Below are 23496 nucleotides of genomic sequence, written 5' to 3'. Positions count from 1 at the left end.
GCCGGGGTGAAGGGGGGGGGGGTCAGCAGGTGTCAGCTGGTGTAGCAGGTGTCAGCTGGTGTAGCAGGTGTCAAAGGCGATCGCTTTGATGTCAAGGGCAAGAGGCTGTGACATCAACAACAACCGCAGAGAGTGAATTTCCCTCCGAATGACCTAAAAAGCCCCGATTGGAAATACTTCGAGATTTTGGTCAGAAGGAAAAATTGTGGAACCTCGAGATAAGGTCGTACGCAAGCTATGTAAGCTTCACGAGTGAGCTTCAGTTAACAGTAAGCTTCAGTTAGCGATCGCTGAATACAACCGGCCTACATTTGGGACAGGGGTCGGGACCTTTAATTCACAAAACTCGCTCAGCGAAGACGGAAAAAGACTCATCATCATCATCATCAGTACTGTAAACTATGGAGGTCGTAGAAGCACAGCTTGATGCCTCAACAAGTCTACCATTCCCTAGCCATCGCGGCTCTCCCCGCCTCCACTATGCTCACCTGTAGCCATTCTCCGATGTTGTTTACCCAGGTTTTTCTCGGTCTCCCCCTCTTTCCTAGTCCCTTCTACCAGGCCTTGCAGGATGTCTTCTGCAAGTGCCCTTTCCGTTCGGCAAACGTGCCCATACCTGTTTAATTTCCTTCTTTTCATCATTGTCAGTAAACTATCACAGCTACCTTAACTCTGTTCAGCACTTCAGTGTTGGTGATGTGCGCTGTGTATGGGATTTGCAGCACTCTTCTATATGCTCTGAGTCCAGAGCTTGTATTTTTCCCCCCATAGCTTTTGTTAGGGTCCAGGATTCTGCACCATATAGAAGAGTTGCTATTATGATGGCACGGAGCAGTTGCACTTTTGACTTCATTCTAAGGTTTTTACCTTTCCAGATCGTGTTCAGCTTGGTCATTGCGCTTGTTGTTACGGTGATTCTGCTCCCAGTTTCTTTTTCTGATCTTCTGTCTTTGTTAATCACAGATCCGAGATATCTGAAAGACGTGACTTCCTCAAGTTCTTCGCTGCCAACAACGATTTCCATGTTCTGCTCTTCAATGTCTTCAGTCTCCCTCCTTGGGTGATCTTTCGTTGTCACGATTTTGCTTTTTTTGAGTGCTGATCAACACACCCATGTCCTAAGCTGCCTTGGCCAGTCTTCTGGTTATTTCAGCTAGTTCCTCCCTGTTGCTGGTGATTAGATCTACTGCAAAGCGAAAGTTGCTGATATTTCTTCTGCCGATTGTGAGAGTTGGTTCAAAACCCTCCATAGTGTTGGTGACGATTGAAGAGGCACGGTGACAGTAAACAACCTTGTCTACCTCCTACGGTTGCAGTGAACCAGTCATTGAGTGTGCTGTCCACTAGCACTGTGCTTTTCGAATCTTTATAAAGAGCTTCGATAACTTGGTCAAGGTGTTCATTGATGTTATGTTTTCTCATGATTTTCCATAGAGCCTGTTGCCACACTCTGTAGAATGCCTACTTAAAATCAATAAAACGAGTGAGAGAGAGAGAGAGGGGGGGGTCTATAGGCATTAAATGAAGTATTATGGCACAGGACATTATTTTATTCATTTTGTAACGTGTAGGTATGTAGATCTTTTAAAAGACGTGTTTACATTGAAATAAAAAAATTGAAATCAAAAAGCGAGAGTAGGGAGCAGGTTGAGGAGAGCCTGGAGAGGTGGAGGTAGAATGAAAGTCAGTAGCAGCGAGACTGAATACATATGAGTGAATGAGAGGGAGGACAGCAGAATGGTGATGCAAGGAGTAGAGGTGATGAAGGCGTATGAGTTTAAATACATGGTGTCAACTGTCCAAAGTAACGGGGAGTGCAGAAGAGAGGTGAAGAAGAGAGTGCAGGCAGGGTGAAGTGGGTGGAGAAGAGTGTCAGGAGTGATGTGTGACAGAAGGGTACCAGCAAGAGTTAAAGGGAAGGTTTACAAGTTGGTTGTGAGACCAGCTATGTTGTATGGTTTGGAGACAGTGGCACTGATGAAAAGACAGGAGGTGGAGCTGGAGGTGATGGAGTCGAAGATGGGAAGATTTTCATTGGGAGTGATGAAGAAGAACAGGATTAGGTATGTGTATATTAGAGGGACAGCTCAGGTTGGACAGTTTGGAGAGAAAGCAAGAGAGGCAAGATTGAGATGGTTTGGACATGTGTGGAGGAGAGATGCTGGGTATACTGGGAGAAGGATGCTGAATATGGAGCTGCCAGGGAAGAGGAGAAGAGGAAGGCCAAAGAGGAGGTTTATGGGTATGGTGAGGGAGGACATGCATGTGGCTGGTGTGACAGAGGAAGATGCAGAGGACAGGAAGAAATGGAAACGGATGATCCGCTTTGGCAACGCCTAATGGGAGCAGCCAAATGCAGTAGTAGCAGTTTACGTTGAAATAAACATACCTACACAAGTAGTTATGTCTCTCATTGTGGTGCCGTGCAACACCCAGATGGATGCTACACATTGGTGGTGGTTGAAGTGAGTTACGCTCTTCAACGTGAAGCGCTTTGGGTGTACAGAAAAGCGCTATATGAATGTAATAATTATTATCAGTACTATATTATTATTATTATTATTATTATTGTATCGGTTTGCCTTCTTATGGACTTAATGTGCAAAAATATAGCCGAATGTGTTTGAATCTATGTGGGGGTTTTTTAAGAAGGAATAATCGAACGTCATTTTTGGCCAACTTTGACAGGCCTATCGCACATCGAATTTGTCACTGTTAAAGGGATAGTTCGGTTTCTGGAGTTTTTACTCTGAGTCCTATTTAAACAGCGTCAGACAAACTCATTGAAACCCTTTTTATGCCTGTGTGCGTCGTTTGAAGGTACGTTGAATGGCTAGTTTAGCCTAGCTTAGCTCAATTGCTTGACGTCCACAGGGATCATCAGCAACTGCTGTCGTGCTGAAAATGGAAATGGAGCATAACGACTCAGCAATTCTGTCTGATACCCAGCAAAATGATCCTGGTAAGCATCCAGTAACTGAGCTAAGCTAAGCTTAATTCACCATTCAGCGTACCTGCAAACTACAAACAGACAACAAAAGGTATTCACGAGTTTGTCTGACTCGATGCAAGTAGGAAACCAAACTATCATTTAAACACACCAGGTTAAGAGGTGAGCGCCACCTACTGTGAAGTTTGAGTGAATCCATTTTACTAGATTGACTGGTTCGGACATTTTGTTTAGTTTCATTCTGGTGACTAGAGCACTGCTGCTAAATTGATTTTTGTTTCATTAATTTCATTTCAACTTTTAATCCTTTTCTGGGCTTTGTCTTTTTCACGATCCTTTATGTTGAGCATTTTAAATGGCACTTACATTTAGAAAAGCACTCATTCTCTGCCACCTTCATAAATAAACCCTGCACTTTTCTTCTTATAACTTCCAAAATGGGTGTCATCACTCCTACAACTTGCCAGCTGTTGTCATTTTCCTGACATTCCAGAGACAGCCCTTTGGGACATAACAACAACAAAGTGTTGTTTAACACTATAAACACTGAGTGAGTGGGTATCCGGGTGGCATGGCGGTCTACTCCGTTGCCTACCAGCACAGGGATTGGCGGTTCGAATCCCCGCGTTACTGCCAGCTTGGTCAGGCACCCTTATAAACAATACAGTGACTGCAGGTATCCCACCCTTATAAACAATACACTGACTGCAGGTACCCCCACCCTTATACACAATACAGCTGTATAACAACCGAAACCAATGGCCAGTTTCATATGAAAAATGCCGTGACAATTAACTAGAGTTACAATGGCCACGTGCACCATTCACAGAGGATTTGGGAATAGTTGCAATCACAGCATTGTAAGATGGCGACAGATGTACTCTTACCCCCCCCCCCACCCACACACATGCACACACACACACACACACACACACAGAGAAACACACAGTACAGTATGTGTACAAATATGCAGATGCACACTCACACACAGTCACACATAAACACAGATCCACACTTTCCCCTTTGAATTAGTGATGAAGAGATGATCACGTGAATTATTCAGCTGAGCCAGAGAGAGAAAGCTGTTGAAACTAAACAAGATTCTGGCCCATGTGGCACGAGGGAGCGGCTGTGACTTGGCGGGGGGGAAAACACAAGGCCGGACGGAGAAGATACGGGCGGTTGACGAGGCAAAGAATAGAGCTTCGAGAAAAAGGAGGGAATAAAAGATCGATATCCACATACGGTATGTCCCAGAAAAGCGTCATCAAATGATTTGTATGTTCATTTGCATTGTTGAGTTGGGCGATGTGTCGAACTTTCCTACCAGCCATCGTCAGCCCAACAATCAGTGATATGCCGATAATGTTGTGTCCAGATGAACTGATCCGACCTCCTGGGATTTCTTCCCTTTACTGAGCATGCATCGAGACATTTTACAGCGGGGTAGTCTACTGACTAGACAGCCCTCCCTAGTACTGACAGGCTGCAGGTTTGCTGCTCGTAACTGCCTCCACTGCTCATAAACATCATGTCAAAATGTGCATCAAACAAAACAAACACTGCCTTGAGCCCCACTCACTGCAGGTCAGTTTAGATAACCGGGTCACGTAAACTTTATCGACCGTTTGAAAGAAAAACGTCCAACCCTCTGGTTCTCACCACAGAGTATTACTGCATTAGTTTATTCTTAGGTTTTAGCGTTGCCCCTCAAAAACCCATAACCGGTCCAGTTGTGACATGATTTGGTTGGAAAGCTGGTTGGCGTGTTACTTTTATATCTGCTTACAGCACATACGCTGATCATATAGGCCACCCGAGAGCATGCAAAACATACTAACTTTCCTCTAAACATATTTCGTAATATAGACATATTCCATAACTTAGTTCATCTTCTCAGCTTGCAGTGTCGGAGAAGCAAAAGATGAGAAAAAGTCAAATCCACTGGTTGATTTTTAAGACAAAGGTAGGACAGAATATCTGATCAGTACAAAAATGTTAAAATTGTGACTGAATTATGAAATTTGTTTGTCAATTGCACATAAACTGTAATGTGTAATATGACAAAGACGACTCTGATTAAACCCCGAAACAACCAAATGGACCAACTGTTTGGAACAGCAAAAAACGATCATGGCCAAAAATTACTTAAAAAAATAAAAAAAGGCCCGCAATGCTTATTGGCTAGGCTGTCAAGGGGGTGGCCGTTCCCCATCATCACAGCAGGTATAGACTAGAAGCAACTGTAAGTATACTTACAGTGTTCGGGGGTGGGGGGGTAAGAGTACATCTGTTCACCATCTCACAAAGCTGTGATCACAAACATTCCCAAATCCTCTGTGAATACTACGCAAGTAGAGAAATATTTAAAAATATCCACAGACATCCAGTGGGAGCCAGGTCCAGGTGGATAACAGCTTGGCTGTTTTTGAGCCTGGTAGTGCGGGCTCTGAGGCTCCTCTAGCGCCTCCCAGAGTGCAGGGGGGAGAACAGTCCATGGTTGGGGTGGGTGGGATCTCTGCTGATGCCGAGACCCCTTCGAAGGCAGCGTTTGTGATAAATGTCTTTAATGGCTGGGAGCTGGGTACCGGCGATATGCTGGGCCGCCTTGACGATCCGCTGCAGAGCTTTCTGGTCTACTGAGGTGCAGATGGTCAGGATGCTCTCTATGGTGCAGTGGTAGAAGCTGGTCAGAATTGTGGGGGATAGCTGGGCGCTCCTCAGCCTCCTCAGGCAATGCAGGCGTTGCTGGGCCTTTTTCACAAGAGCCTGGGTGTTTGATGCCCAGGAAAGTTCCTTGCTGATATGGACTCCAATCAATATCAATATCAATATCAGGGATCGGGAACCAGGAATACTTTGTCATTTCAGCAGTGCAACACAAAGACAAAAACACATATCCAAAAACAACAAGAACTACAAGAACACACATATCCAAACTAACACATATATCCAAACTAAACAAAAAATCTCTGTCCAAGGGAATGAAAGCCAGCCAGGATGACTGTCGGAACTGCTGGTGTACATGGGCTGGCAGTCAGTTTAGCCTGCCCCGCTTCTGCATCCTGTCAAACCGCCCTCGGTGTTTCCTCTTCGGGCACAGTGTCGGGCAGGGCTGTGGTCCTTAGGCCCACCGGACACAACAGACCAGGCACCCCAAGCCGATCCAACGCCAGTTCTCCCAGCCAGACACCTACGACACACCGCCGCGCAATCCACACAACGACACCAAAAACACCACAATTAATGCCAGGCGAGGCCGCCGCCAGACCACCCTCGGTATTACCAGAACTGCCGGTCTACATGGGCTAGCAGCTAGTTTAGCCTGCCCTGCTTCCATGTCCTGTCAGACCATCCTCGGTGTTACCTCCTCGGTTGCAGCCCCGGGCAGGGCCATGGTCCCTGGGCCCACAGGACACGGCAGACCAACCTCTCCCAGCCGATCCAGCGCCAGCTCTCCCAGCCATCAAACGAATACAAAACTTAAACGCAGACGTGGACAAAGACACTGCAGGGACGGTACTGGGTGAGGCCGCCGCAAACGTGAATTCGCGTCGCCATCATCCCACACCTGTGCTGGGTGAGGCCACTGCAAACGCGAATTTGCGCCACCATATGAAACTGATCGTTGGTTTCAGTCGTTATGCAACTGTATTGTTTATAAGGGTGGGGTACCTGCAGTCAGTTGAGACTGAAGAGGTCACTTAGATGAGTGATGAAATGTATCTGTCAATAAACGCTGTATCCAGATGAACTGATTCAACTTTCTTTGATTACAGTGTTCAAGTTTCAGTTCAGTTAGGTTGTGGTTTACTTTATGTTGTGGTCAAGTTTAGGGTTAATGTTAGGTTGTGGTTACTGTGAGTTCCAATCATGTTCCCAAAGGGAATTGATCAGATCATCCTCTAATCACATGGTTTCCGTGAAGAAAAAATGTCGCTGGAGGAGACACCACTTCCACATTTGTCCAGCTGAACATTCACTTCCTTATATGACCACTAGGGGCGTTCAAGTTACAAAAATCAGGAATCAGGAACACTATTTGTCATTTTATTTCAAGTATCGAAATACCATTTCCTCCATCTTCCCACACACATGCTCTTACGGGTCATTTTCAGAAACTTGGTTATCATTCTGAATGGGAAATTTGTTGCACCGTCATGATTAAAAATATGCAAGAGATGGTAACAGTAAACAGTAAAACTAGCACACACTTACATTGACAATACTATTAAGTTTCACTGTATCAAAGGTACAAAAGAGCACCACTTCTTAAAATAACTCTTGCAAGAGAACATATGTGCAAAGGTATTATGTGCAAAAGGGCAAGCAATAGAAATAGAAGTGAGCAGCGTAATTATCTGTTTTGCAAACTGAGATTACAGATTGCTGATTGGAGAGGAGAAGACTTTGTCCTATTTAATTTTAGTCTTGAGGTCCTGAATTGTTTTCCGGAGGACATCAGGTCAAACTCAGTGAACAGACAGTGCTCAGGGTACTCCTTGATGCTGTTAGTCTTTCTAATGACATACTTTTATAAATAACGAGCTGGGCATGCAGGACTCCAATGACTTTACTTGGTGTACTGACCGACCTATTTAGTCTGTTTTTGTTCTGTACGCTCCGGATTCCAGACCAGGCAATACTACAGGATGTTAACATGGATTCACTGACGCTTTAAAGAAACAATAATCATGGTTCAAATTGACAATGTGGTCATTTGTACAGGACCACCAGCCTTTTCAGAAGATACCACCTACAGTCTGTAATCTGCGTTTTAAAAACCATCATTGTCCTACCTCATGACAGTCCTGTAGAAAACGTTGAAGTTCCCACTGGTCATTGAGCTTCTCCAACCACTGCTGAGCCAGATCTCTGTTTTGATTACCCCTGAGACAGAGAGAGAGAGAGAGAAATCATTTTATTTATGATATAGCTGTAATTACTACTGATTAAGCCACTCTTTAGTTTGCATTTGATAGAATCAGAATCCTTATATTGGCCAAGCACATTTCCACATATGAGGAATTTGGTTTAGCAGTTGCGAGTGTGTATCATTAAAAAGACAAAGAAGAATAAAAAGAAACAATATGAAAAGAAAACTACAAATACATTAGTATATACAGAATGCTAAAAAATACAGAGACAATAGATACTTTTTTTTAAACTTCTATATTTTGCACTGTATGCTGCACTTGGTGATCTCATCTCTCATCTCATCATCAGCTGCTTCTCCGGGGTCGGGTTGCGGTGGCAGCGAGCTAAGTAGGGCACTCCAGACGTCCCTCTCCACAGCAACGCCCTCCTGCTCCTTCTGGGGGATGCCAAGGTGTTCCCAGGCCAGATTGGACATGTAGTCCCTCCAGCGAGTTCCGGGTCTACCCCGGGGTCTCCTCCTAGTTGGATGTGCCCGGAAAACCTCCAAAGGAAGACACCCAGGAGGCATCCTAATCAGATGCCTGAACCGCCTCAACTGGCTCCTTTCAACGCAAAGGAGCAGCGGCTCTACTCCGAGCTCCCTCCGGATGTCCGAGCTCCTCACCTTATCTCTATGGCTGAGCCCAGACACCCTACAGAGGAAACTCATTTCAGATGCTTGTATCTGCGATCTCATCCTTTCGGTCACTACCCAAAGCTCATGACCATAGGTGAGGGTTGGAACGAAGATTGACTGGTAAATTGAGAGCTTTGCCTTCCGGCTCAGCTCCCTCTTCACCACAACGGTCCGGTACAACGTCCACATTACTGCTGATGCTGCACCAATCCGCCTGTCAATCTCCTGCTCCATCCTACCCTCACTCATGAGCAAGACCTCGAGATACTTGAACTTCTTCACTTGAGGCAACAACTCATCCCCAACCCAGAGGGAGCAATCCACCATTTTTCCGGTAGAGAACCACGGCCTCAGATTTGGAGGTACTGACTCTCATCCCGGCCATTTCACACTCAGCTACAAACCACCCCAGTGCGAGCCGAAGGTCACGGTCTAATGAAGCCAACAAAACCACGTCATCTGCAAAGAGCGGAGATGCAATTCTGAGGTTACCAAATATGGACACACTCCTCACCTTGGCTGCGCCTTGAGATCCTGTCCATGAATATCACAAACTGAATCAGAGACAAGGGACAGCCTTGGCGGAGTTGGCGGAGTCCGACACCCACCGAAAACGTGTTTGACTTTATGCAGAGAATGCGGACACAGCTCTGACTTTGGTTATACAAGTACCAGATGGCTTGTAGCAACTGCCCCAGTACCCCATACTCCCACACTTTGTCATTGTTCTGTATACTACACTATTAAAGATAAATGGATAGTAATAAATACAAGGGGTGAGTGGTAGTACACTGGACAGAGGTAGGAAATTCAAGGTGTATATGTAAGGTGCTGGATACCCTCCAGTACCCCCATAGTACTAGTACCAGTATGCTACTGGGAGTTTGGACAGCTTTAAAAATCTACATCATCCGGCATCTGTTAAAGATGAGCCGTGGAGTTTTTGGCCACCAGTGGCACCACTGAGCAAAGTGGGTGCCTGTACCAGAACACACACGGACTCTGCAGCGCTGGAACAAAAATGTCAACACCGGCGTCGTATCTTTTAAAGTAATAACTTCTGTCAACATAATCGACGGTAAGGAATTACATCTGCATGAGTCGAATAATGCATGTAAACCACCCTGTGCTTGTTTACACGGAAAACCCCACAGCTCAGCTTTACAGTCGGCTCTTGTTAACCAAAAAGCGCTCTTGGAATCTGGCAATGTGGCACAAGCAGCATGTAATACAAAACCACAGTAGGCTCTATTTCCACACCTTTAAGATGACTTTTTAAAGGACAATTAGAGAAACAGTTTAAAGCAGAGAGAACAGGGATACATTCTGCGAACACGGGCGGTCAACGTGCAAATGTAGGTTTTTAAACTAAACTACTTTGCAAAGCAACTGCCTGTAGGTTGTTGCCATGTGGTTGTGAGTATTTATCTGTGACGCTGAAGAAATCCAAACTTGCATTGGCCTTTTAAGATCTGTGTCTGGAAGACGCAGACACAGATCAAACCGGCAGACGACTGTCTACCTTTTAGTCTTGGGCTTACTGACATTTGAGTCTTTGTATGTCAGCAGATAACAAAGGCATCAGAAGATTTTAATTTCTCCCAAGTAGTTCATTAACTGTGTTTATTAAAGTGGGAACTATATGTATCAGTTTTAGATTTGTCTGTATTTTGAATGCCCTGTGGTCGACTTAATTTTCTGGCCTGCATGGGGGAGAAAAATACAGTTCTGTCCCAACAGAATAAAATACAATGAAATCTGTAAACACACTCGCTCCACGAGATACAAACACCCCATCCAACACACACACAAAACAGCAACTGACCAACAAACATATCCCATGCTGCTAGATGCACCAACACACACACACACACTAGGCTCCAACTGATAAACACACTCATTCAGGAGAGCCAAGCACGCAAGTCTCTCCCTGCCAGTACATAGCCTCTCCAACAGCAAGCCCTATGTAGCGCCTCCTTGTGGCGACACACAGTAACTGGGTACACCTTGGACCCTGGCTGAACTACAAGGGACTCGGAGGAGGTCTGGCCCCTAGACGTGCGGTACGCAGGCCCACCGGTGTGCGGCCCACAAACCAGCCCCCAGCTATGGGTTAAATAGTGCCACCTAGTGGATACCTTGGGAAAGGAACAGACGATGGCAGTAAACCCCTACACAACATCAACGTCCACACTGCTGCTGTGTTTTGTTTGTCTCGCCCTTTTGTGTGTGTTTAAGTGGGAGAGTACTGCTGGCTGCCGCTTCTCCCTCCCAATAGCGCCCCCTTCCCATCCACCCCTGTATGTCTGTGTTGTGTTTATCTGTTGTCTTGTTTCACCCCGTTTATTGCAAAGCCACTTTGAGAGTTAGAAAAGAGCCCTATAAGATTGATTTATTATTATTATTATTATTATTATTAACCCACCAGATACAAACACACACCCTGCCCCCATCCAACACACACACACACACCAGCAACTGAGCAACAGACATACCCCATGCTGCTAGATGCACCAACACACACACACACACACACACACACACACACACAACACTAGGCTCCAACTGATAAACACGCTCACCTCACCAGATACAAAAACACACACTCTGCCCCCACCCAATACACACACACACACAAACAGCAACTGACCAACAGACATACCCCATGCTGCTAGATGCACCAACACACACACACACACACACACACACACACACACACACATACACACACGCACACACACACGAATACACAAACACACACACGCTATGCTCCAACTGATAAACACACCCACCCCACCAGATACAAACAAACACACACCCTGCCCCCATCCAACACACACACACACACACACACACACACACACACACACACACACACACACACTGCCGCTCTCCACCTATCATATAGATTTCACGGGGAGGTGTCGGGGCTGAGCTGAATGAGGCCGGCTGGGTTCCAGCAGCCTTTGTTTCACACATCTTAACAACTCCCCCCGGCCTCGTCAGCCCTGGGCACTTTATTATTCTTTTTATTGTTACACTGTTGTGCGTGGCCAGCTGCTTCGGCTGCTTAGTATAATCCGCTCAACGCACAGCCAGCACCTCACACCTCGTGCTCTGTCTGTTCACAATAAAAGAGAGGGAAAAAAATGACTTTGTCTTCACCACAGAACACACAAAGAAATGCTGGTTGTAAGAAAAGCAGCAGTGAGGTTACCTCCATCATAGTCAAACTAATAACGTCTCATTGTTATTGTTACGTTATGATGGAACATTATCTGTATTTTGTTTTATTGTAAAACAAACCAACACATTATTTTGAGTGAAACTTTAAGAACAATAATCTTCAATGTCTGCTCATAAACTACAATAAGACCCGTCTGAGACTCACGTTGTACTCTACAACTGGACGTTTGAGCGAGCATCTACGTATATTATAGATATGAAGTGAGGGTGTATGTTTGTATGTTCACCTAAAACTCCAGAAATACTCACTGTACAACAAAAAGAAAGGGATCTCTAGAATCAGCACTTTCCAAGGACTGCACAGTTCGAAAAATAGTTCAAAAACCAAGTAAAATTTTTTTGATTTATTTGTGAAATTTAGTTTATTTTGTGGCAAAATGTGCTGTCTTTTTGATGTTTGATGCCATACGTTGTTACGTCATGTCAATCAAAGGGATTTTTCGGCCTTGATGCCACGGTTATGAGTGCAGATCGCCAGCCTGGATTCCAGGTTGCAAGAGTGAGAGTGGTGGACATTTGATAATTTTCTTCAATAACATCTGTTTATTCGACATTCATTTATCACATGTATCATATCATAAATTATCCTACATTTCATCATCGCTTATATCGTAAACATCCGGTCATGTTGGTTGTTTTGGTGAGAACATTGTCCCTGGGCAACACCGGGCACCTCTGAGTTGCCATTAAAGGTGTTCAGATGTCTTTGTGGTTTTTGGTACTTGAGTTCATTTCACCTTTTTCATAAAACAAATTGCAGCACTTTATCCATCCATCCATCCATTATCTGAACCGCTTATCCTGCTCTCAGGGTCGCGGGGATGCTGGAGCCTATCCCAGCAGCCTTTGGGCGGCAGACGGGGAGACACCCCGGACAGGCTGCTAGTCCGTCACAGGGCCAACAGACACACACACACACACATTCATACCTAGGGACAATCTAGTATGGTCGATTCACCTGGCCTACATGTCTTTGGACTGTGGGAGGAAACTGAAGCCCCTGGAGGAAACCCACACAGACACCGGGAGAACATGCAAACTCCACACAGAGGACTTCCTGGGACGACCCCCTAAGGCTGAACTACCCCGGGGCTCGAACCCAGGACCTTCTTGCTGTGAGGTGACCGCGCTAACCACCGTGCCGCCCCTGCATCACTTTATCGCCAGGTTGAATTTTAATCTCGAGCCTAATGAGAATGAATTCAGAAGGAAAGGGGCGACCTCAGGAAAACCACAATGAGATGCGGCATATACCTCTGCATGTCAACGTGTTTGACATATGAAGGCAAAAGCCATGTACATTTTGCTTGTGTGCATGATAGTTTGCCATTAAGTCGTATCCACACTTCCACATAAAACAAGACACTTGCTATGTGTGAGCAATGTTCGCCCAACCCGGTCATACAATCAGTACAGTGGGCAGAAAGAACTACACCACCTTCAGTTGTCATGATCCACAGCTGGACAAGTGGATCATTCATCTGTTGAGAATGCCTAACTTTCACAACCAAAACACATCTTGTTTATATTACAACCAAGAACGCTAATAATAAATCCAGAAACCATGTGATTGTCGGCTTGAAGGCCTTGAACTGACTTTTTGTGTAAAAGCTTGTGTCCAAAACACGATATGAAAGAATGTCACAAGATTCAGTTGATGGCAGACATGCTGGACTGAACTTTTGAGCAAGAATGAGCAGCGGATCTATTCCAGTCTTTTTTATCTTCTCTTGGTAGCGACTTTTCACATCTCCTGCGAGTTTATCTGCACATGCCGATAGCATTGGTTTCATGTTTACATGGTCACTCGCCATTTTCAATTACGTAAGTCCTCCAACATGGCCGTGGCCTTGTATTGAGAACATGTGTGACGTCATGTGAACATACACTATATCAGACACGACGTTAACCCAAAACAGGATGGAGGAAGGGGATGGAAGTTTTACATAAGGCCGGTTTTTGTCAATTTGTTTAACAGGTCCAACTTGAATTTGACCGCAAAATTTCGTGCTCGCCAGTGCCGTGACCAGGACCTAACATGCCATGTCAGTGGTTTGAGTCTGCCCCCGGCGTCTCACCACCCCACCCCAACCCCCGCCCAACATCCCCCACCTCACCTGCTAGCCAGCGTGTCGACTCGCTCCCGGATGCGCTCCGAGTAGATGTTGTTCTGGCTGATGAGGCTCTCGCCGGCCTCGATGACGGCCTTGATCCGGTGGAGGTTGAGCTCCATGGTGGTAGTGAAGTCCTTGTGCTTCTTAATGGCGGCCTCCACCGTCTCCACTGTGGTGGGTAGCTCCACATGGGCCAAGGCCGACTCCTGTAGGCGGGAGAAGACCACAACAAAAGGTACACATTTTATGCCAAGATCATTTAACGGAAAATATCCCCGATGGTTTCGTGTATGCGCAATCAGTACTGATGAGTAATGTGGACTGAAGCAACAAAGTCATCACTGTGTACTATGCTGACAGAGAAATCAGTGTTCTCCTGCTCACCGTCTTTCCCACAGTGACCACATGTACTAGAAGGCAAGCTTCTGTATTGTCACCCATATAATCCTCTGCGCTAGTGTTGTGTGACTTCATTTCCACCACCGGAAACATAACTTCACCGAGAGAACGAGGATGTGTTTATGGCATCTTTTAGAGTAGGTTAAGAGTCTTAGAAACCCTGAAAGGCTTTAGTTTTTCCATCCACCAACTGATGTCACTTTGTGATCAGGAAAAAACTGCAAAAATGATCGGGAATACCTGCAGGGGATTTACATGTGCTACCCAAGTTGCAGATAGAGAGATAAGGCAGAGAATCGGTGAATTGTCCCTTTAACGGTTCACGGCAGAAAAGACATCAGATAGACAGCGGAGAACTTCACCGCACACATTCGTAGGAACCTTCACATGTAAAGACCCTCCCCAGTTACAACCAGGGTAACTATGTGTCTCAGGTGGTCAGAGGGTAATGTGAATGCACTATTCCAGTTAAGGCTGCACAACACTGGAAAAAAACCGATGTTGAGAGATTTTTTTTTTTTTTGCGACAGCTATTGCAATATGAAAACATGAATTATGTAATTTCACCGGTAATATGCAGTGTTCATGTTTGTATTTGCAATGTCAATAGCGCCATTTGGGGAGTATTTATCAATGCAGCGATGGTTAAATGATTTTTGATGAGAAAACAACAGTTGTTGAATACTCTGGTGTTGACTCACATGACGCCACTGTATTCAGTTGATACGAACCTGTCAAGCGGACCAGTCCATGAGACCAACACAATAGTTACCATGCACTTTGATTGCCCTTAAAGAGTGGGGGCTTGTCTGTGAACAAAGGAATTTAGGAGGTCGCAGGAGGCTTCATATCATTGTCCTAAATGAGAACCATTGTGATGCTCATTCGCTATGCATGTGTGCAAGACCAGCAACCAAGACGCCATTACACCAGTCTGAACTGTGTTCTTTATAAGATGGACGAGGCTGTTTCTCTTCAGGGTTAGTCATGAAGGATACGGACATTGAACCAGTGTTTATTTTCTGTCAAGCAAAAAACAACAACAACAAAAAAACAACAATGACAACAACCGATAGGCAGAATTTCTCACACATTTTGAAATACTAAACTCCTCACATTGTGGTCCCCGGATCGAACCTGTAATATCATAACATTCTGCTATAACCTGCAGTCTCCAACCCCAAGGACAGACAGAAAGAAGGTACTGCACAGAGGCTGGAGGAGGGGGGGGAGAGAGAGAGAGAGAGAGAGAGAGAGAGAGAGAGAGAGAGAGAGAGAGAGAGAGAGAGAGAGAGAGAGAGAGAGATGACAGCGGTCTTTCGTCTATAAGGCCTTTGATAGTTATTGAAAAGGAAGTGCCCCCTCAAACCCCCCCCCCGCCAAACACACCACCCACCCCAAGGCTAAAATGAAAAACCGAGTCCTTGGCATATATCTGCAGGCCAACACAAAGAGACAAATGCTGCTGTATTCACAAAGGCGCACACACACACACACACACAGACTGAGGCACAGGAGTCACAGACAGCAACACCCTGTGATATTTCAGTTAAAAAGAGGTAACACAGCAAAACCAGCCTCCTGTACCAAGAGTACTCCAGACACACACAGTCCAGTCTGTACCAAGAGTACTCCAGACACACACAGTCCAGTCTGTACCAAGAGTACTCCAGACACACACAGTCCAGTCTGTACCAAGAGTACTCCAGAGAAACACAGTCCAGTCTGTACCAAGAGTACTCCAGACACACACAGTCCAGTCTGTACCAAGAGTACTCCAGAGAAACACAGTCCAGTCTGTACCAAGTGTACTCCAGAGACACACAGTCCAGTCTGTACCAAGTGTACTCCAGACACACACAGTCCAGTCTGTACCAAGAGTACTCCAGAGAAACACAGTCCAGTCTGTACCAAGTGTACTCCAGACACACACAGCCCAGTCTGTACCAAGTGTACTCCAGACCCACACAATCCAGTCTGTACCAAGTGTACTCCAGACACACACAGTCCAGTCTGTACCAAGTGTACTCCAGACACACACAGTCCAGTCTGTACCAAGAGTACTCCAGACACACACAGTCCAGTCTGTACCAAGAGTACTCCAGAGACACACAGTCCAGTCTGTACCAAGTGTACTCCAGACACACACAGTCCAGTCTGTACCAAGAGTACTCCAGACACACACAGTCCAGTCTGTACCAAGAGTACTCCAGACACACACAGTCCAGTCTGTACCAAGAGTACTCCAGACACACACAGTCCAGTCTGTACCAAGAGTACTACAGACACACACAGTCCAGTCTTTACCAAGTGTACTCCAGACACACACAGTCCAGTCTGTACCAAGTGTACTCCAGACACACACAGTCCAGCCTGTACCAAGTGTACTCCAGACACACACAGTCCAGTCTGTACCACGTGTACTCCAGACACACACAGTCCAGTCTGTACCAAGTGTGCTCCAGAGACACAGTCCAGTCTGTACCAAGTGTGCTCCAGACACACACAGTCCAGTCTGTACCACGTGTACTCCAGACACACACAGTCCAGTCTGTACCAAGTGTGCTCCAGACACACACAGTCCAGTCTGTACCAAGTGTACTCCAGACACACACAGTCCAGTCTGTACCAAGTGTACTCCAGACACACACAGTCCAGTCTGTACCAAGTGTACTCCAGACACACACAGTCCAGTCTGTACCAAGAGTACTCCAGACACACACAGTCCAGTCTGTACCACGAGTACTCCAGAGACAGACAGTCCAGTCTGTACCAAGTGTGCTCCAGAGACAGACAGTCCAGTCTGTACCAAGAGTACTACAGCCACACACAGTCCAGTCCGTACCAAGTGTACTCATGACACACACAGTCCAGTCTGTACCAAGTGTATTCCAGACACACACAGTCCAGCCTGTACCAAGTGTACTCCAGACACACACAGTCCAGTCTGTACCAAGAGTACTCCAGACACACACAGCCCAGTCTGTACCAAGTGTACTCCAGACACACACAGTCCAGTCTGTACCAAGTGTGCTCCAGACACACACAGTCCAGTCTGTACCAAGAGTACTCCAGACACACACAGTCCAGTCTGTACCAAGTGTACTCCAGACACACACAGTCCAGTCTGTACCAAGTGTACTCCAGACACACACAGTCCAGCTTGCCTGTACCAAGTGTACTCCAGACACACACAGTCCAGTCTGTACCAAGTGTACTCCAGACACACACAGTCCAGTCTGTACCAAGTGTACTCCAGACACACACAGTCCAGCCTGTACCAAGTGTACTCCAGACACACACAGCCCAGTCTGTACCAAGAGTACTCCAGACATACACAGTCCAGTCTGTACCAAGTGTACTCCAGACACACACAGTCCAGTCTGTACCAAGTGTGCTCCAGACACACACAGTCCAGTCTGTACCAAGAGTACTCCAGACACACACAGTCCAGTCTGTACCACATGTACTCCAGACACACACAGTCCAGTCTGTACCAAGTGTACTCCGGACACACAGTCCAGCCTGTACCAAGTGTACTCCAGAGACACACACAGTCCAGCCTGTACCAAGTGTACTCCAGACACACACAGTCCAGTCTGTACCAAGTGTACTCCAGACACACACAGTCCAGTCTGTACCAAGTGTGCTCCAGACACACACAGTCCAGTCTGTACCAAGAGTACTCCAGACACACACAGTCCAGTCTGTACCACATGTACTCCAGACACACACAGTCCAGTCTGTACCAAGTGTACTCCGGACACACAGTCCAGCCTGTACCAAGTGTACTCCAGAGACACACACAGTCCAGCCTGTACCAAGTGTACTCCAGACACACATAGTCCAGTCTGTACCACGTGTACTCCAGACACACACAGTCCAGTCTGTACCAAGTGTGCTCCAGAGACACAGTCCAGTCTGTACCAAGTGTACTCCAGACACACACAGTCCAGTCTGTACCACGTGTACTCCAGACACACACAGTCCAGTCTGTACCAAGTGTGCTCCAGACACACACAGTCCAGTCTGTACCAAGTGTACTCCAGACACACACAGTCCAGTCTGTACCAAGTGTACTCCAGACACACACAGTCCAGTCTGTACCAAGTGTACTCCAGACACACACAGTCCAGTCTGTACCAAGTGTACTCCAGACACACACAGTCCAGTCTGTACCAAGAGTACTCCAGACACACACAGTCCAGTCTGTACCACGAGTACTCCAGAGACAGACAGTCCAGTCTGTACCAAGTGTGCTCCAGAGACAGACAGTCCAGTCTGTACCAAGAGTACTACAGACACACGCAGTCCAGTCCGTACCAAATGTGCTCCAGACACACACAGCCCAGTCTGTACCAAGTGTACTCCAGACACACACAGTCCAGTCTGTACCAAGTGTGCTCCAGACACACACAGTCCAGTCTGTACCAAGAGTACTCCAGACACACACAGTCCAGTCTGTACCAAGTGTACTCCAGACACACACAGTCCAGTCTGTACCAAGTGTGCTCCAGACACACACAGTCCAGTCTGTACCAAGTGTACTCCAGACACACACAGTCCAGTCTGTACCAAGTGTACTCCAGACACACACAGTCCAGCCTGTACCAAGTGTACTCCAGACACACACAGTCCAGTCTGTACCACGTGTACTCCAGACACACACAGTCCAGTCTGTACCAAGTGTGCTCCAGAGACACAGTCCAGTCTGTACCAAGTGTGCTCCAGACACACACAGTCCAGTCTGTACCACGTGTACTCCAGACACACACAGTCCAGTCTGTACCAAGTGTGCTCCAGACACACACAGTCCAGTCTGTACCAAGTGTACTCCAGACACACACAGTCCAGTCTGTACCAAGTGTACTCCAGACACACACAGTCCAGTCTGTACCAAGTGTACTCCAGACACACACAGTCCAGTCTGTACCAAGAGTACTCCAGACACACACAGTCCAGTCTGTACCACGAGTACTCCAGAGACAGACAGTCCAGTCTGTACCAAGTGTGCTCCAGAGACAGACAGTCCAGTCTGTACCAAGAGTACTACAGCCACACACAGTCCAGTCCGTACCAAGTGTACTCATGACACACACAGTCCAGTCTGTACCAAGTGTATTCCAGACACACACAGTCCAGCCTGTACCAAGTGTACTCCAGACACACACAGTCCAGTCTGTACCAAGAGTACTCCAGACACACACAGCCCAGTCTGTACCAAGTGTACTCCAGACACACACAGTCCAGTCTGTACCAAGTGTGCTCCAGACACACACAGTCCAGTCTGTACCAAGAGTACTCCAGACACACACAGTCCAGTCTGTACCAAGTGTACTCCAGACACACACAGTCCAGTCTGTACCAAGTGTACTCCAGACACACACAGTCCAGCTTGCCTGTACCAAGTGTACTCCAGACACACACAGTCCAGTCTGTACCAAGTGTACTCCAGACACACACAGTCCAGTCTGTACCAAGTGTACTCCAGACACACACAGTCCAGCCTGTACCAAGTGTACTCCAGACACACACAGCCCAGTCTGTACCAAGAGTACTCCAGACATACACAGTCCAGTCTGTACCAAGTGTACTCCAGACACACACAGTCCAGTCTGTACCAAGTGTGCTCCAGACACACACAGTCCAGTCTGTACCAAGAGTACTCCAGACACACACAGTCCAGTCTGTACCACATGTACTCCAGACACACACAGTCCAGTCTGTACCAAGTGTACTCCGGACACACAGTCCAGCCTGTACCAAGTGTACTCCAGAGACACACACAGTCCAGCCTGTACCAAGTGTACTCCAGACACACACAGTCCAGTCTGTACCAAGTGTACTCCAGACACACACAGTCCAGTCTGTACCAAGTGTGCTCCAGACACACACAGTCCAGTCTGTACCAAGAGTACTCCAGACACACACAGTCCAGTCTGTACCACATGTACTCCAGACACACACAGTCCAGTCTGTACCAAGTGTACTCCGGACACACAGTCCAGCCTGTACCAAGTGTACTCCAGAGACACACACAGTCCAGCCTGTACCAAGTGTACTCCAGACACACATAGTCCAGTCTGTACCACGTGTACTCCAGACACACACAGTCCAGTCTGTACCAAGTGTGCTCCAGAGACACAGTCCAGTCTGTACCAAGTGTACTCCAGACACACACAGTCCAGTCTGTACCACGTGTACTCCAGACACACACAGTCCAGTCTGTACCAAGTGTGCTCCAGACACACACAGTCCAGTCTGTACCAAGTGTACTCCAGACACACACAGTCCAGTCTGTACCAAGTGTACTCCAGACACACACAGTCCAGTCTGTACCAAGTGTACTCCAGACACACACAGTCCAGTCTGTACCAAGTGTACTCCAGACACACACAGTCCAGTCTGTACCAAGAGTACTCCAGACACACACAGTCCAGTCTGTACCACGAGTACTCCAGAGACAGACAGTCCAGTCTGTACCAAGTGTGCTCCAGAGACAGACAGTCCAGTCTGTACCAAGAGTACTACAGACACACGCAGTCCAGTCCGTACCAAATGTGCTCCAGACACACACAGCCCAGTCTGTACCAAGTGTACTCCAGACACACACAGTCCAGTCTGTACCAAGTGTGCTCCAGACACACACAGTCCAGTCTGTACCAAGAGTACTCCAGACACACACAGTCCAGTCTGTACCAAGTGTACTCCAGACACACACAGTCCAGTCTGTACCAAGTGTGCTCCAGACACACACAGTCCAGTCTGTACCAAGTGTACTCCAGACACACACAGTCCAGCTTGCCTGTACCAAGTGTATTCCAGACACACACAGTCCAGTCTGTACCAAGTGTACTCCAGACACACACAGTCCAGTCTGTACCAAGTGTACTCCAGACACACGAAGTCCAGTCTGTACCAAGTGTACTCCAGACACACACAGTCCAGCTTGCCTGTACCAAGTGTACTCCAGACACACACAGCCCAGTCTGTACCAAGAGTACTCCAGACACACACAGTCCAGTCTGTACCAAGTGTACTCCAGACACACACAGTCCAGTCTGTACCAAGTGTGCTCCAGACACACACAGTCCAGTCTGTACCAAGAGTACTCCAGACACACACAGTCCAGTCTGTACCACGTGTACTCCAGACACACACAGTCCAGTCTGTACCAAGTGTACTCCGGACACACAGTCCAGCCTGTACCAAGTGTACTCCAGAGACACACACAGTCCAGCCTGTACCAAGTGTACTCCAGACACACACAGTCCAGTCTGTACCAAGTGTGCTCCAGACACACACAGTCCAGTCTGTACCAAGAGTACTCCAGACACACACAGTCCAGTCTGTACCACGTGTACTCCAGACACACACAGTCCAGTCTGTACCAAGTGTGCTCCAGAGACACAGTCCAGTCTGTACCAAGTGTACTCCAGACACACACAGTCCAGTCTGTACCACGTGTACTCCAGACACACACAGTCCAGTCTGTACCAAGTGTGCTCCAGACACACACAGTCCAGTCTGTACCAAGTGTCTCCAGACACACACAGTCCAGTCTGTACCAAGTGTACTCCAGACACACACAGTCCAGTCTGTACCAAGTGTACTCCAGACACACACAGTCCAGTCTGTACCAAGTGTACTCCAGACACACACAGTCCAGTCTGTACCAAGTGTGCTCCAGACACACACAGTCCAGTCTGTACCAAGAGTACTCCAGACACACAGAGTCCAGTCTGTACCACGTGTACTCCAGACACACACAGTCCAGTCTGTACCAAGTGTACTCCGGACACACAGTCCAGCCTGTACCAAGTGTACTCCAGAGACACACACAGTCCAGTCTGTACCAAGTGTACTCCGGACACACAGTCCAGCCTGTACCAAGTGTACTCCAGAGACACACACAGTCCAGCCTGTACCAAGTGTACTCCAGACACACACAGTCCAGTCTGTACCACGTGTACTCCAGACACACACAGTCCAGTCTGTACCAAGTGTGCTCCAGAGACACAGTCCAGTCTGTACCAAGTGTACTCCAGACACACACAGTCCAGTCTGTACCACGTGTACTCCAGACACACACAGTCCAGTCTGTACCAAGTGTGCTCCAGACACACACAGTCCAGTCTGTACCAAGTGTCTCCAGACACACACAGTCCAGCTTGCCTGTACCAAGTGTACTCCAGACACACACAGCCCAGTCTGTACCAAGAGTACTCCAGACACACACAGTCCAGTCTGTACCAAGTGTACTCCAGACACACACAGTCCAGTCTGTACCAAGTGTGCTCCAGACACACACAGTCCAGCCTGTACCAAGTGTACTCCAGACACACACAGTCCAGTCTGTACCACGTGTACTCCAGACACACACAGTCCAGTCTGTACCAAGTGTGCTCCAGAGACACAGTCCAGTCCGTACCAAGTGTACTCCAGACACACACAGTCCAGTCTGTACCAAGTGTATTCCAGACACACACAGTCCAGCCTGTACCAAGTGTACTCCAGACACACACAGTCCAGTCTGTACCAAGAGTACTCCAGACACACACAGTCCAGTCTGTACCAAGTGTACTCCAGACACACACAGCCCAGTATGTACCAAGTGTACTCCAGACACACACAGTCCAGTCTGTACCAAGTGTGCTCCAGACACACACAGTCCAGTCTGTACCAAGAGTACTCCAGACACACACAGTCCAGTCTGTACCAAGTGTACTCCAGACACACACAGTCCAGTCTGTACCAAGTGTGCTCCAGACACACACAGTCCAGTCTGTACCAAGTGTACTCCAGACACACACAGTCCAGCTTGCCTGTACCAAGTGTACTCCAGACACACACAGTCCAGTCTGTACCAAGTGTACTCCAGACACACACAGTCCAGTCTGTACCAAGTGTACTCCAGACACACACAGTCCAGCTTGCCTGTACCAAGTGTACTCCAGACACACACAGCCCAGTCTGTACCAAGAGTACTCCAGACACACACAGTCCAGTCTGTACCAAGTGTACTCCAGACACACACAGTCCAGTCTGTACCAAGTGTGCTCCAGACACACACAGTCCAGCCTGTACCAAGTGTACTCCAGACACACACAGTCCAGTCTGTACCACGTGTACTCCAGACACACACAGTCCAGTCTGTACCAAGTGTGCTCCAGAGACACAGTCCAGTCCGTACCAAGTGTACTCCAGACACACACAGTCCAGTCTGTACCAAG

At 47.3% G+C, this 23496-nt stretch overlaps 1 protein-coding gene across 2 annotated transcripts in view; it reads right to left on the bottom strand.

Moving 5' to 3' along the window:
* LOC130115453 (spectrin beta chain, non-erythrocytic 4-like) overlaps positions 1 to 23496 on the bottom strand; it is a 161919-nt gene that overhangs the window by 76562 nt on the left and 61861 nt on the right. For both annotated transcript variants that reach the window (XM_056283117.1, XM_056283118.1), the window contains exons 22-23: positions 13868 to 14070; positions 7750 to 7840 (exon numbers count right to left, since the gene is read on the bottom strand). In XM_056283117.1, the coding sequence (XP_056139092.1) occupies positions 7750 to 7840; positions 13868 to 14070 (294 nt within the window). The remainder of the gene's footprint in view (positions 1 to 7749; positions 7841 to 13867; positions 14071 to 23496) is intronic.

Source organism: Lampris incognitus, chromosome 7 (assembly GCF_029633865.1).
Source record: "Lampris incognitus isolate fLamInc1 chromosome 7, fLamInc1.hap2, whole genome shotgun sequence".
NCBI lineage: Eukaryota > Metazoa > Chordata > Actinopteri > Lampriformes > Lampridae > Lampris > Lampris incognitus.
This window is presented reverse-complemented; position numbering and strand designations above follow the sequence as displayed.